At 37.8% G+C, this 16,942-nt stretch overlaps 1 protein-coding gene across 5 annotated transcripts in view; it reads left to right on the top strand.

Moving 5' to 3' along the window:
* LOC127416838 (tumor protein p53-inducible protein 11-like) overlaps window positions 1-16,942 on the top strand; it is a 91,489-nt gene that overhangs the window by 52,032 nt on the left and 22,515 nt on the right. For 2 of the 5 annotated variants that reach the window (XM_051656411.1, XM_051656409.1), the window contains exon 2: window positions 12,409-12,546. In XM_051656411.1, coding sequence (XP_051512371.1) covers window positions 12,518-12,546 — 29 coding nt within the window. In that variant the 5' untranslated portion in view covers window positions 12,409-12,517. Of the gene's footprint in view, window positions 1-11,140; window positions 11,258-12,408; window positions 12,547-12,753; window positions 12,799-16,942 lie in introns of those variants that run through there. The other 3 variants (XM_051656408.1, XM_051656412.1, XM_051656410.1) reach the window with 3 other exon arrangements.

Consider the following 16,942-nt stretch of genomic DNA (forward strand, 5'->3'; position numbering starts at 1 on the left):
CAGCCGTGGTTTTTCACTTTACATGCATTGTGGATGCAGAATGCTGTTTAGTCAAAAGTTTGGCTACATGACATTACACTTGTCATGTACTCTAATGTTTGAAGATTTCCAGTTCTCTGCCATGGGCTTGTAATCTTGACTTGAAATAATTTCAGCCATAATGTTAATAGAGCAGACAAGCTCACTGAGCAATGAGACCGTTGCATTTGCAAGAGTAAACATACCCACATCGGTGTCACGACAATGACTTGCACTTAAAAATGCACATATCAGGACATAAAAAGTACCAGGCTTTGTCGCAGCCCTTTGGACTAATGGACCAGAAACATTACATCTGTTTGTAGCTGTTTGTTAAAATGTGCTAATTTCATGATATTGTGCATGAAACATATTTAGGGTCCTATTTTAAGAGTGCTAGCGCTAATCGCAGCGCTATGCCGTAAGTCATAAGCACAAAGTCAATAGGCATAGCCATGTAGTTTTGGTATTTTCTTGCAAGCATGTGCTTAGTCTAGGTGCAAGTAGGTTAGACGAATCTAATTGACTGGGTCAAGTGCAATTTTATTCTGAGGTTCTTTTACGGTTATTCCAACATCTGCATCCTATCACATAGTCCAGTGACTTAAAAATCCCTCTATGAAAACAGGTGGAAAAATGCCAATACAAATTCTATCATAAATACAATTTATAAGTAAATATAAACATAATAATAATAATTGAAAAATAAACCATGACCTATAGATAGTTTAACACATCTAATACATTTTTGTTTCATAAAATGCGATTGTCAGGGACATAATTTGATGTTCCACTACTGTATATTTTCACATGAAATTTGGACATGAACCACCTGCTGGTGGAATCTCCAAACTGCAACTGTAGGAACTGAATTTAGACTTTGCGCTGTAAACAGATGTGGTTTTAAAGGGGCATTCAGTAATTCTCTGGCTAGCGTTAGCATTGCTCTTCTTCGTGTACTTTAAGTATCGATGTGACAGTGGTGTTAGACACTGTACTGCCATCTATCGACGTGGATCAGCGTGATCGTCTCTGCTGCCCCCATCAGCTCTGGAAAATCATTTGCATCTGGAAAATGTCAGCATTTGAGGTAAATTCTAAAGTTATTTATTACTACTATAATATAATTGCTTTGCCTAAAAACAAACGAAATCAAGTGAACAGACTTCTACTGTTAAGGACAGATTACTATTGTCCCTCATATAATAACCTTTGGAGACTGTCTACGTTTCACGCTATTTCTAAAGACAGTTGTTACCTTTATTAGAGAACTGCTTAGCATAAAATAAACCTCAATTATCTAGTGAAACAGTATGTCAAGGTAAAGGAAAGATTAGAATTGTTTTTGATGATCAAATATAGGATGTCCATGAATACTGTTTTTGACAAACTAATTTTTTCCAAGCAAGAAAGTCATGGTTTATTCAAAATCCACAATAATCGCTGTGTCAAGCTACTTTGCACTAAAGAATGAAGATGTAGATGCCTTACCATTACTTATGTATACTCTAGTTTTTTGCCTTTGCCGGTCTTTCTGTCTTCTTGCTTCAGACCTTTTTTGCTTCTTCGGCAGTATAGCTACTGGATCTCCCGTTGTCTCGGGTGCTAAAGCAAGATAAAGAAATATGTTCAGTTGTGTTCTTCGCATCACCAAACAACAAAACTGTGTGCTAAATAAGCATAGCCAAGCATATCTACATAGGCGGCAGCCAATGATTGCAAGGATTCTCTGGGTGATTTCAACATGGCGTGACACATTGAAGGGGGTGACCCACACCATGTAGAATAAAACACTTATTATTGAAAACTATTTTGAGTACAGTCTTCATCTCATATGGGTATGAGTGTAATGAGTGTACACCATTCGGATGAAACTTCACAAAAACACAATTCATTCGTTAATGTGTAAAACTTTTTAAATTGGCTCCAGACTACTGAATGTCTTAGTGCAATTAACAATTTCTCAGGAGAACTGCACATTGCACTTTGTGCCACTACGTTAACATACAATATATCCACAGTTGCACGCATACACCCACAATAGCAAAAAACACTCCCACCCATGCCCACTTGTGCTTTGCACTGGCACGAAAATAGTTGCTTAGAATTAGCGCTCACACTAAAATTGGATGAGACGTTGTGCACGGTCTTTGCACGCCTATGAAAATGGAGCCCTTAGACTGCACTATGATAAAGGACTTATTAAATAAGTAGTAGTCATGGACGCCTCAACTCATTGATCATCTACAAATTTTTGTTTAGAGAGTGTACTTACAAGTGCACTTACCAAGTCAGCCAAGTTCTGATTAATTATTTTCTGAAGAGGGATTTTTATTAAATGCAAAGCTCTAAACCCTACAGAATATCATGCATTGGCACTTAAAAGCTGGGCTGGAGGTAAACAAGTGAATCTATTTCAATTGTGAATAATGACTGTCATAATCTCATGGCTTCTTGAGAATAATTGGTTTTCTCACAATGGTTGCCTTGTCACTCTTATGCAGTATAATATATTATTTATACATTTATTTTTCTAGGTTTCTTTTTTGGGGGTTTATCCCTTTTAGAGAAAATGAGTCTGCTCATTTTTAAAGCTTATTTTCTTCCTGGGTGTTCCAAATTGCTTTCATCAGTATTTTAAAATGTAAAATATTATTAGTCATGTCATTGTCAGTATGTGCAGTATTTGTTAACAAGCTTAAAATAAATCATATATATTATTGTATGATTTCAAGTTCAAAGGTAAATAAATGACTGGACATATTGGATATGTGTTACACTGTGAATAACATGAACAAAACAGACAATTAGATCATTAATTGCAATTATATGTAAGAGAGTTAATTACTAGCCAGAATTTCATGATCGTGACAGCTCTATTTGTGAGTGATTTCCGCACCCCCCCCCCGGAGGCGTTTGTTTATAACTATCTACAGAAAATGACACTCTCTTTTATTTTATTACACTTATTCATTATAGATTTTGCCTCACGGACTGTGGAAGATTATCTGACTCAGACTTGGCCAAGCATTTATATGTAACACTAGTGGGCTAAATAATGCTAATGATGATTGCTTGTTTGATTCATGTATTTGTCTTGACTGACATTTCTAATAAGATTTGTGCCATTATTTGTAATGAGTTCTTAAAGGTTACTGATGTTCAACTGCAAGTCCACATGGTGATTCTTATGTGAAATTCCTCTAAGATGTCCTATTTCTGTCCCTGTTTTTTATATTATTATTATTAAATATATACAGTACAGTATATTAGGTCAGCATTTGAACCCAGGTCCCCTTGCATGCTAATTCAGGACTGTACTGTCTAATACTACAGCTAAGGAACTACAAAGTTATTTAAAAAGTGTTAGTCTTTCTTTGGTGGTATGATGTTTAGTCACCAAGTAAGCAAGGACTGTGCCCCTCACAAAATAGGTGCATGACATGTAGTCAGTTCCATTGGTAGATGATTCTTCCAAATTAGGACTTCATTAGAAGTTGTGTATAGTTGTAGATATCCCCATCATACTGTGGCTCTGGAGGAATGCTTTTGGGCTGAAACTATATTTCTTCTTTGATTCACTCACAGATAATGCATGTCTGTTTTTCAGCAGTTGCAATGCATTGCTGTTTTAAAAATCTATAAATATTTAGTCCCTCCTCATAAACTCACCACCTAAGACTGAAAATTCTGTGATAGAGTTGTGCTCAAAAGTTTGCATACCCTGGCAGAAATTGTGAAATTTTGGCATTGATTTTGAAAATATGACTGATCACCCTCTTTTATTTAAGGATAGTGATCATATGAAGCCATTTATTATCACATAGTTGTTTGGCTCCTTTTTAAATCATAATGATAACAGAAATCACCCAAATGGCCCTGATCAAAAGTTTACATACCCGTGATTGTTTGGCCTTGTTACAGACACATAAGGTGACACACACAGGTTTAAATGGCAATTAAAGGTTAATTTCCCACACCGGTGGCTTTTTAAATAGGAATTAGCATCTGTGTATAAATAGTCAATGAGTTTGTTAGCTCTCACGTGGATGCACTGTGCAGGCTAGATACTGAGCCATGGGGAGCAGAAAAGAACTGTCAAAAGACCTGCGTAACAAGGTAATGGAACTTTATAAAGATGGAAAAGGATATAAAAAAGATATCCAAAACCTTGAAAATGCCAGTCAGTACTATTCAATCACTTATTAAGAAGTGGAAAATTCGGGGATCTCTTGATACCAAGCCAAGGTCAGGTAGACCAAGAAAGATTTCAGCCACAACTGCCAGAAGAATTGTTCGGGATACAAAGAAAAACCCACAGGTAACCTCAGGAGAAATACAGGCTGCTCTGGAAAAAGACAGTGTGGTTGTTTCAAGGAGCACAATACTTATTGACCCCTCTCCAAACAAAGCGCTTATGGTTGTAACCATAAAGCTCTATTTTGGTCTCGTCACTCCAAATTACAGTGTGCCAGAAGCTGTGAGGCGTGTCATGGTGTTGTCGGGCATATTGTAACTGGGCTTTTTTGTGGCATTGGCTTCTTTCTGGCAACTCGACCATGCAGCTCATTTTTGTTCAAGTATCATCGTATTGCGCTCCTTGAAACAACCACACCATCTCTTTTTCCATTTCTTTTATTTCTAAGATCATGGGGAAAGCGGTACTTGCTCAGTTACAGACTTTTTTTTTTTTTTTAGATAAAAATAATATTCTTAAGTATTTCAGTCAGGTTTTAGAACTTATCATAGCACTGAATCAGCACTTTTAAAAGTTTTTAACAATATTTTCTTAACTGTTGATGCAGGAAATCTGGCGATTCTGGTGCTGTTAGATCTTAGCGCAGCCTTTGATACTGTAGATCATAGTGTTCTCATTTCTCGCCTTGAGCAGTGCATGGGTATTTGTGGAAATGCTCTTAACTGGGTCAAATCCTATCTCTCAAATAGAAGTTTCTCAGTTCGAGAATTCTCATCTGTCTCAGTCCCTCTTATTTGTTTTTTTCCATTAGGGCTCTATTCTGGCCCCTGTCTTATTCTCTCTGTACATGCTTCCTTTGGGAAGTGTTTAAGAAACATGGGGTATCATTTCACTGTTATGCAGATGATACCCAAATTTACTTGATGCTGAAAACGAAAAACAGGAATGCATTAGAATGCCTGCTGGCTTGTCTAAATTATATGAAATCCTGGATCTCTTTAAACTTTTTAAGACTCAATGACTCAAAAACAGAGATAGTTATTTTTGGCCCTTCTGAGATGGCTGGCTCTGCCAATGTTAATTTGGGACATTTGGCCCCTTTCCTTAAATTGTCAGTTAAAAATGTAGGCTTTGTATGTGACAGCGCACTTAAGTTTGATAAACGGATAAATGAAGTCATTAAAACTAGTTATCTAAGGTAAAGCCTTTCATGTCTCTTAAGGATTTTGAAAAGGTTATCCATGCTTTTATTTTTGCTCACCTGGATTATTGAAATTCCCTCTATATAGGAATTAACAACGCTTCCCTTGCAAGACTGCAAATTGTCCACAATGCTGCAGCCAGACTGCTGACAGGGGCCCATAAGCGTGACCATATTACTCCTATTCTACGCTCTCTTCACTGGCTGCCAATTCGATTTAGAACTGATTATAAAATTCTTCATTTCGTTTTTAAATCCCTAAATAGACTAGCGCCTTCCTACTTTGCTAATCTGTTGCATATGCACAATCCTCAGAGATCCCTCAGATCGTCTGATCAGAAGCTCTTGATAGTCCCTAGGACTAATTGAAGATGAGGGGTGACCGTGCTTTTGCGGTAGCTGCCCCTAAACTGTAGAACAATTTACCTATTTATATTATATCGGCATCAACAATACATGATTTTAAAACTAAGTTGAAAACACATTTTGGCTGAGGACTGTATTATTTGTGGTTATAGAGAAATAACTCACTCTTGGAGAAATACAAACAGTTTTATTTAGTTAATTTTCTTTTTTTTAGCTATCACTTACACTGAACACGGAATACAATATTTATAGGATTGCCTTATTAAGAGATAGGAAATTTATTTTTGAGAATAAGGACGCTCCTGAAAATGCACTGCTTTGAAAACTGTATTCCACAATGCTAAGTGCTTGACTTGACCTTCCATTTTGAGTGCGATGAAAGAACCGAAAGTAATATCAGCTGCAGTTTTTAATATCTTATTTTTGACTCATTATTTGATTACTAAATTTTAAGACATTTTTACACAAAAATGTATTAAAAATGCAAAGCAACCATTTATAACCACCAAGATGATAACTGGACAGCACTACTTGATTAGGCTAAAACATGCAATGCGATGAGGTCATGAGGTGACAACAATAGGGCTGCAACTAATGATTATTTTGATAATCGCTTAATCTAATGATTATTTGCACGATTATTCGACTATAGGCGATTACTGCAATGATTAATTATTAGCTCTTAACTGACTATTCAGCTTGTGCCCCGACTTAAAAGGTTGTGTTAAACATGCTTGCTAACAATAAAGTGGACAAAATAATTTGTTAAAACCTCTAAATGACATTCACTGAATTAAAGGAAGTTTAATTCAATAAAAAAATTAACTACAAAAAATCCTATTGTTATCAAGTGTTTTTGTCTTATTTTCCATTTAAAATTGTCTAAAAATACATTTACTTAAGAAGCAACATGATATTTACACTTGCTTTAAGAGAAAAATATAAGTGTATTTAAGAGTGTGTTTTCACTTGGTTATACTTCTGCGAGTGCAGTAAAGAAAAAATATACTTATATTCAAGATCTATCCTCTAAAAGCAAGTCGAAATGCACAGTGACACGTATACTGTATTATGATTCAATAAGTCACGAGCCATCACATTATAATCTAGCTGCAGCAAGCGCGCACGCTTGAGGGCCGAGCGTCCCTGTGACAGAGTGTGCATCAGCCGGGTGCAGTTTCAATCTCTTCCGCTTAGATCGGAACACTTCGCAACTCATAGAAGAGGCGCTGACCGCACAGAGAAATGGCAGTTTCAGAGTTTGTAGTTATTTACATATTATTATTTGAACTTTAATAAAGCTATAACGCATTAAATATAACTGCATTTAAGATGTAACGTCGTGGTATTTCCTTTAAAGATGCTCGACACGCAAGTTTTGCTTCAGCGGAGCGGCAGCTCCGGCTCTGCTTATTCCACAATGAGAGTGCTTCTGTATTTAATTTTTTGGTATTTTTGAATAATTCCCTCATACTTTGCGATCTACATCACCTTAAGCTATTTGAAAAGATTAGTGCGTCTGGACTGTGAGCTGTGTGTTTTTCCTCTCCTCAGTCAGGCGCGAGCTGCAGTGCTCCTCTCGCGCGCCATCATTAGAGTTTCATATGATCTCATGTTACGTTAAATGACATCAAATGACTATTTGGCAACGAAACTAATCGTTTCAGCCCTAGACAACAATATAGCAAACTTTTTAGAACATTTATTGTCGAATAATGTCAGTGTCAACTAAAACAGTGTACATAGTGTGCAGTATTCTGTATTTAATAAGCTAGTATTCTATTCCGATTATAGCAATAGGCTTGTGCTGCTGTGATGTGTTTGGATTTTTGCAATAAAGAATGATGTTTACAGAGCTCATCCAGGCTTTGTTTCTTTAGATCATCTCCCGTTAGCTTCTAAAGTATATTTAACCAGACTTTAAATCTTATCACATGAAGTGGAGCTTTTAACCCAACAAAGCCAAGCATTAAACTCAAACAACCATGAGATATTTAACTTTCGTCAAAGGTGTGATTTGACAGTAAGAAAGGTAACAATGGGAGGAGTCTTCGAGAGGAACAGAGCCTCATCACAGAATATATATGTTCAATAATGAGGGAGGGTGCCAAATACGCAAACTGTGGGGTTGCTAGGCAACTGCATCAGCATCACTCCAGTAGCCTCATGTCAAGAAACCACACTATTGAATAGCATTGCCTGGATGGTGTATGTGATTTGCAGTACACTGACTAAGACGTGCCCCATTGCCTCCTTATCTGTGATGTTAAATTCATACATATACAGTACTATGAACTTGCGCTTATGAGCCTATATCATTTAGTAAAGGAAGTAATGATTTGGGGGAGTCAATAACCCAGTACATTTGCAAATATTGTTGTGGCTTTGGTGTCGCAAGCTTTCTGATCACAATTGTGCATCATTGATGCATGAGCATTTTCAGGTTGCCCTGTTGTCTGCAGCATGTAATGCTGTGCATCAGTTATGAAGCAGTTGTTGCTTTGTGATCACCAATGTACAGAACATTAGTTAGTTATCAGAACTGAGCGATCAAACTGAGCTGTTCGCTAGCATCACCGCATACTGACAGCAGCAGAGCACGCTTATAAAAGAGAACCTGTGCTCATTAATTTCGATTCCAGCCATTGCAGTTTGTACATTTAAATGTTTATATATTATATATATATATATATATATATATATATATATATATATATATATATATATATATATATATATAGACTAGACAAAGCTACCACTATTCCAACCTGAATTTAGCACAAATCTTTTCATCTTGTCTGAAGTGTTCTGTCCGATTCTCCTGTTTCTCTCGTAACTTTGTGTTAATAGTCAGATTTTCTGGCTGTAGGTAGTGGTCGAATGATATGGGTTTACAAATGGTCAATGCTGATGCCAATATTGGGAATGCACCGATCTGATACTGAAGCTTTTAAACGGATTGGGTATCGGTCCGACGCGCCCGATCCTAATCCGATACTGTGTGTTAGTCATGTTCGTTACTGTCAAGCTCCAAAAATGACATAAAAGAACCATTAAAACACAAAGTAGTTCATATGACTCATGCATTTTATTCAAAGTCGCTTGAAGACATGCAATAGCTCTGTGAATCACAAAAGGCTGTGTTTTATAAGTAAATATATAGAATGCACACGCAGCTCCAGCGCATTAGTGAATGGTGCTGCTCTGTGTACACACTCGTGGCTATTTTTAGCCTTCAAATCGGTGCGCAATATTTGAGCGCTACTCACGAGCATCTCAGATGTAGATGCTCAATAGTTCGGTTCACTTATAATATGAATTTAGAATGGCACTGGAGGTGAAAATTTCTTTTTTTACCAGAATTTGAATAAGAAACTAATTAAACTACTGTGAACTTTCCTACAAACAGGACTTCCTGGAGAGTTCAGAATGTCAAAATAAAAGCGTGAGGGTTTTAAAAGTTAAAAGGGTCACGGAGAGACTCACGGAGGCAGAGATATGAAATTAGTAGCAGGGTTTATTGAACAGATGATTGAAACAGTGATGTAAACATTGCGAGTAAATCCAGTTGAACAGAGTGGCAAACATCAGGTGAGTAATATCACAACAGTCTTATGATACTTGCAGGCAATAATGAAGACACAGGTATGTTTGATATAGTAGGAAGGACTGGAGTCTCAGAGATACTATTGTGAAAGTGGGGTATATATGCAGTCCTTGATTAGCCACTAATGATATGCAGGTGTGTGTAATCAGAACTCAGGTGAGAGTGAGCGCTGTGTCAGCAATGAGGAAGAAAGAGAGAGAGAGACCGGTGGATCCATGACAAAAGGTGCACGATTGAGATATATTACTATTATAATATTATTATTATTATTATCATTTGTTTACAAATTATAATAATATTTAAGTTGAATGGGTTCCAAAAATAACTGTGTGACTGAAAAGAGCTGATATCTTACAACTAAATTGAACAAAAAAAATCTGAATCCTTTAAAGTCCAAATACAAGTAAAAACTGATGACTTATACTGGAATTACTGTTAATTTTGCTGCTACATTATCCAGTTAACAATACAGTTTTTCTTAATAAGCTATACATTTATATTGAAATAATGTGCAGTTAAAGGTTTGTGTTTCTTTACATATTAAAGAGTACACCCAATTAGTTCCATACAATAATGTAAAGATATTCTAAACTGATTATGCAAAAAACAACACTGGTATCGGATCAGGATCGATATCGGCCGATACTGAGATTTCCGATACTGGAATCGGATCAGAAGAGAAAAAGTGGTATCGGTGCATCCCTAGCCAATATCTAGAGTACAGGGTGGCTGATATAATAAATAATTTATAACAACTACTTTTGTGTTCTGCATAAAAAAAGAAAGACCAAAGGGCATTCACTATATGAGGGTGAGTAAATTATGATGGAATTTTCATTTTTGGGGAACTACTCATTTAAATAAACAGTTCATTTTCACAATATTAGTACAAAATATTAGACTAAAATATTTGAAAACTTTAAAAAAAATTATTATCCACTGACAAAACTGTTTTTCAATTTTGAATGACCACTTCTGTTAAGTATAAGTTTAAAATTATCTTATCATTTACTCCTTATGCCATCCCAGATGTGTATGACTTTCTTTCATCTGCTGAACTCAATGAAGATTATTAGAAGAATATCTCAGCTCTGTAGGTCCATACAGTGCAAGTAATTCATGCTATGCAGAAGAAAGAAAGTCATACACATCTGGGATGGCGTAAGGGTGAGTAAATGATGAGAGAATTTTTATTTTTGGGTGAAATATACCTTTAATGCTGACAATGGCCAAATATTGTCTGATTAATCTGCCTTGACAATATATTGTTCTATCACTAACTGTGTGTATGTTCTGTTTAAAGTGAAATGTGGTTTGGTCTGTTTGATGCAGTTTTAAACAGTTGAGTACAAACGGATAGTTCTTATGCAGACAGCTTTTAAGCATTATTTCCGATTCATAGCCTTATTATTCACAGTAAACTTCAGTTATACTTTTAAATTACTAGTCTTTTTACTGGTGAATGGCTACATTTCATCAGTTGGCTTTGGAAAGTTAGTTTGCAAAAAGATTGCAATCAGAAATGGTTGCAGTGGATGATTCATTAATTAATTTATGCTGTTATCCATAATTGAATTCCAAAATTTTATTTTAAATTGTCTTATGGTCTAATGGTGTCTTCATTCAAAATGTGGTGGTACTTTACTTTTTAATATAATTTGGCATCTTGGCTTTTGAGCAGTACAGTGCTGATAACTTTACTCACTTTAAAATCTACTCCTCTCTTTCGCTCTTGCAGCTGCCTAAACTCCTCCAGACTCTGTGCATGCATTTCATCCTCTTCCTCATCAATTGTGACACCGAACTACTCTCTCCCTCTGCTGAGAGAGCTCTTGGTGTTTGTACTTCTGCTGTTCAGCACACGAAAGCGGGTGACTTCTATACATGCATTGAAAGACAATCTCTGTGTCCTTTTACACTCGAGAGGCAACCTGGGACTTCTCATTAGACTGAGATATCATATTCCTGCAGGCCAAGCAGTACATGGCAGGGGACATTCTATGGCCCTGTCTATATCTGACATTAAACATTTCCTCATTCCAGTAACACAGTGTCCTAACCGGATGCAACACTATAAAGCAACAAGCAGACAAAAGATCTCGTCCATGTAAATGCGAGCTTTTGTCCTAACCAGGTGTAGTTGCAATGAGCAACATGACATTTTGTTGGCCTCCTTATTTCTGTGTTTTTTTTCAGATAGGCAGCAATAATAAATTTTTTTGGTGTATCTGACTCACATCTGTTTAGTGTTTCATAGTCTGACCAGCAATAACCACCTAAAAGCCCACGTCTACAAACCTTAACTGGAACGCATACATATGTGATTTGAATTAGATTAAAAACTTTTTTTTTAAACGGTCAGATCAGATTTTAAGTATTTTTTTTTTTTTTAGTCGAGATGTGGCGCATGTGTATTGTCATACACAGTGATCACTTGGAGCTGGTCCGAACACTAATTTTCGCTCACTCTTTCCTCATATAGTAGAGAGGCTGATGCTTACATCATTACTGTTGCAACCAATATAGATTTTGACTCTCTGATTTTATAATTTGCAAAAATACAGTGGGAACAATGAGTGCCAAATATTGGATTTGAAAATCAAATCTGATTTGTGTCCACTGTCTGTGAACAAAGCCTATTTTTCTGCCTGTCCTGCTGGGTAGCCCTGCCCACAGTGAAGTCTCATTGGTCCAGAATCTCACTCCACACAACTACATTAATCATCAAACATTAGCTTTGATTGCGTCACATTGTGCAGCATTTTTGAGTTCAGTGTGAACAGACAAATTACTTGCCGCTGGAAACTTGTTGTAGTTTTCCTGGTTAAGATGCAGGGTAAACTATACTTGGATCCAGAAGTAGATCCACTGTGACATGGATGCATTCAGATTGAGGTTCTCCCATAGAAGGGGTGCACAGAAGTGTGTGTGGGCACTGTGGCCTCTCATATTTACACACGAACAGTACATGCAGGTACTTGTAGAGACAAATCTGATGTGATCTTTCATTCTCTGTAGACTGTTGGAATGGCTTCTAAATCTCATCCTCCTCTAATGAAGAAACACAGTCAGACCGATCTGGTGAGCCGGCTCAAGACGCGCAAGATCCTGGGCGTTGGTGGGGAGGATGATGAGGGAGAGGTGCACAGGTCAAAGGTCAGTGTTCATACAGTATCTTGCATTATTGTGACCTCGTAAATTTCCTTGTGACTTGCATACCAACCAAACTAACCTACATGTTAAAGTTTTGCACTAGTAAAAACATGTTCATATTTTCAATGTGTGATTAGGAGCTGTACAAGCCAACAAAGTTAAAAAAAAAAACATGATGCAATCTTTTTTTTTGCATTATCTTTTGTGCAGTGCAGTCAAAATTGGTGTATGAAGTATTCATGATGTAAGAATAAGGTAAAGTCAGTTCACCTCCAAGATTGTTTTTTAAGCTACTTTTTTCAAGCACATTTAGCCTCAATGAGACACTCGATACAAATGTAAGATTTTATTCTATTTTTTATGTGGTCTGATTTCGTTATTCTGGCTCCACTTTACCAGTTTGTGCACTGTATGTTGCCGTTAGTAGTTACATAACCCTACTCTAACAATTTTGATTAAATCTTTTTCCATTGAGATCATATCTGCACTCAGTTATTTCTGTGGGAAACCAGCATCTCTGTGATATGAATCATTTTAAACATCTACAGTACATGCTTTCCTGCTCTACTGTATAGATTTATATTGCATTGAATCATGTTTACAAATACACTCTGAGATGCTTGTACCCATGCAGTATCTGAGGATGTTTATCTTTGCCATGAGTTCACAAGTAAAGTAGAATATTGTTGATGTGGTATATGAGATAGAAGGATGACTTTGCAAGCATAAATAAATGAGAAAAGCACTCTGTTTTACTTTTTTCTCTTTCTTCAGCTGCACACGCACAGGAAAGCGAATGTGGCTTGGTAAAATGGCTGGTGTTGTCTCCATAAGGAGGAGGAGGGTTGAGTTTCCTGTGTATAGACTGAAGGGGCATGGTTTGGTGGAGGTGTTAGGGTTACACAGAGCTGTGGTGGGCGCCTTGTACTGTACTTCCTCTTTCAGCACATATACAGCTCTGCGGTTATTGAAATCATAAAAATGTAAATTCTGTAATTATTTACTGAACCTCATGTTGTTCCAACCCCTCCCCAAGCTTTAGGACTCCGCTGCCGAGCATTCATCTGGCGAATGTCCGCTCCCTTGCCAACAAAACGGACGAACTGCTTCTGTTCACTCAAACAAATAAGGACTTTTCTAACTCCGCTGATCTGTGTTTCATGGAAACCTGGCTGAATGAAGCCATCCTGGACAGCACGCTACACCTGCTGGGCTTCCGGCTGTTCAGAGTTTCCGGGAAAACAAGGCATGGTGGAACATGCTTTTACATCAACGGAAGTTGGTGTACAGATGTAACAGCATTGAAGAAGATGTGCTGTCCTAATTTAGAAGTACTCTTCATCAGCTGTAAGCCTTTCTACTCGCCGCGGGAGTTTTCCTCATTTATTCTGGTGAGTGTGTACATCCCGCCACAAGCATGCATGAATGCAGTGTTGCAACAACTGGCTGATCACATCACAGACATGGAGCAACAACCTCCGGACTCTCTTATTCTGAGAGATTTTAATAAAGCTAACCTCACCTGTGAACTGCCAAATACAAACAACACATCACATGCCCCACCAGAGAAAGAAATATACTGGACCACTTTTACACCACTGTAAAGGATGATCACTGTGTGGTTCATCTTCTCCTGACCTACAAACAGAAACTAAAATCAGCTAAACCTGTAGTAAGGACTGTAAAATGTTTTTGAAGCTGCAGCCACAGACCTGGATGAGCTCACATACACTGTGGCTTCATATATCAGTTTCTGTGAGAATATGTGCATTCCTACTAGGACATTTTTATTATTCAATAACGATAAACCATGATTTAGACCAAAACTCAGACAGCATCGTCATGCCAAAGAGTAAGCTTACAGAAGTGGGGATAAAATATTGTACTACCAGGCCAGAAACACACTAAGGAAATCAGAGTGGCTAAAAGAAGCTAGTCTGAAAAGCTGAAAAAACAGTTTTCAGCCAGCGATCCTGCGTCTGTGTGGAAAGGCCTGAAAATCATTACCAAGTATTAGACACTGACCCCTCGCTCTGTAGAGAATCAACAAATGGCTGATGAACTGAACGTGTTTTACTGTAGGTTTGAAAAGTCTCACACCCATCCCCCGCTCTGATCTTCACTTCACACACACACCAACACCTCCTGGAACCACCCTCCTCCCCCCTCCTGCGACTCAACCTGTACTTATGATCTGTGAGGAAGATGTGTGCCGGGTCTTCCGGAAACAAAAGACGAGGAAAGCTTCAGGCCTAGACAGTGTTTCACCTGCCTGTCTGAAAGTCTGCGCTGACCAACTGGCCCCCATCTTCACACAGATCTTCAATAGATCACTTGAGCAGTGTGAAGTTCCCTGTGCTTCAAACACTCCACCATCATTCTGGTCCCCCAAAAAACCCAAATCACTGGACTTAATGACTACAGACCTGTCGCTCTGATGTCTGTGGTCATGAAGTCATTTGAGAGACTGGTTTTGGCCTACCTGAAGGACATCGTTGGACCCCTGCTAGACCCCCTTCAGTTTGCTTACTGAGCAAACAGGTCTGTGGATGATTCTGTCAGCATGAGACTGCATTATATCCTGCAACACCTCAACAGACTTGGGACTTATGCACAGATCCTATTTGTGGACTTCAGTTCAGCTTTCAATACCATCATGCCTGATCTTCTCTCAACCAAACTGACCCAGCTCTCAATGCCAGCCATAATCTGTCAGTGGATCACAGCTTTCTGACAGATAAGCAGCAGCTAGTGAGACAGGGGAAAATCATATATGGGACCCTCACTATTAGCACTGGTGCTCCTCAGGGATGCATTCTCTCTCCACTGCTCTTCTCCCTGTACACGAATGACTGCACTGCAAAGGACCCCTCTGTCAAGCTCCTGAAGTTTGCAGACGACACCACGGTCACTGGCCTCATCCGTGACGGTGACGAGTCTGCATACAGACAGGTGGTTGAACAGCTGGCTGTCTGGTGCGGTCACAACAACCTTGAGCTGAACACGCTCAAAACAATGGAGATTATAGTGGACTTCAGGAGAAATTTGTGAGCACACTTGGCAATAAAGCTCATTCTGATTCAGATTCTATGTTGTTTTTTAATTGGAACTCAATAATAGGAATTTGTAAAGAATCATTAGGCAGCTCTTACCATATGATGACAGTTCATAGTGTCAGGCTCCAAAAATGACATGAAAACCCACATAAAAGTTCCATTAGACTTGAGCGCTGTTTCCCAAGTTCTTTGAAGCCACGCAATAGCTTTGTGTGAGAAACAGACTAAAATGGGTCCTGTTGTCAATGTTTTTGATTCCAAAATGGCATTGGTTCTTATGTGTGTAGTAACTGAATGTCATGTGCTATATTTTAATTCTTGAAGTGAGCTTCTGGAAGGGCAAGATTATCTGTTAATAGTGATTTAATTTTCGGCATATTGCTAACACAAATTTGTCATATGACTACAGACATTGTAAGAAGTTAATGCTTGAATTATGCTTTTTGGTGAGTTTTTTTTTTGTGCTTTTTGGAGCTTGACAGACATGGTCACTATAAAGTGTTGTATGGCAAGAGCTGTGTAAATATTCTTTAAAAATGTCTTCCTTTGTTTTGCACAGAAAAATAAACACTTATGGATTTGGAATGACATGAGTAAATAATTTTTTTTTTTTTTTTTTGGTAAACTATTTCTTCAAGCATCTAACAGTATCTAATTTGCTGAGATTGCAACAAAATATCTTCTCACTTACAGTAGCTGAAGATGGGTTGCAACCTAACAATGACAGGCATTCACTGTTACTTTTCCTTCCCTGCTTTGCAAACTTTTTTTCCATCACACATGTGCCAATACTTGATGAATGATGAAGGAGAATGCGGTCACACAGGCTGGATTATTTTCTCCACAAAAGCATTGTTTATTTCTTCCTCTTCCTGCCTTCTCTCGGCCTCTACTCACTGGCCTGTGTCACACTATTCTGAATTATGATTTCTGCTAAATGTGTCTGATGCTCATGATTCAGGTTTGCTTCCTGTAGAAGGGTCTGTTCCTGTGAAAAACACTTATTCCAGAATGACTGCACAGACGCATGATTCACTATCACAGCAGCCATAGGGCGAACTTCGGAACATGTTTACAGAGATGTCAGAAATGCATGATAGGCACCTATTGAAGCGTTGTTATTTTTGTACACCTTTTTGATGTAATCAGAGTCATTATAACGGGGAGGAGACGGACCACTTTAGAAAAATTAAAGAAAAAGAAATCGAAAAGCTTCATATTACAGCTGTAGAAATGAAAGTTCTGCCTTTCCGTTAAAAGAGACTTTATTTACTTTATCCATTATTTACTATAAAATGTGCGTGTGCATTAGGTGAAAAATACTGTTATTTACTGTAGCATGA

Source organism: Myxocyprinus asiaticus, chromosome 26 (assembly GCF_019703515.2).
Source record: "Myxocyprinus asiaticus isolate MX2 ecotype Aquarium Trade chromosome 26, UBuf_Myxa_2, whole genome shotgun sequence".
Lineage (NCBI taxonomy): Eukaryota > Metazoa > Chordata > Actinopteri > Cypriniformes > Catostomidae > Myxocyprinus > Myxocyprinus asiaticus.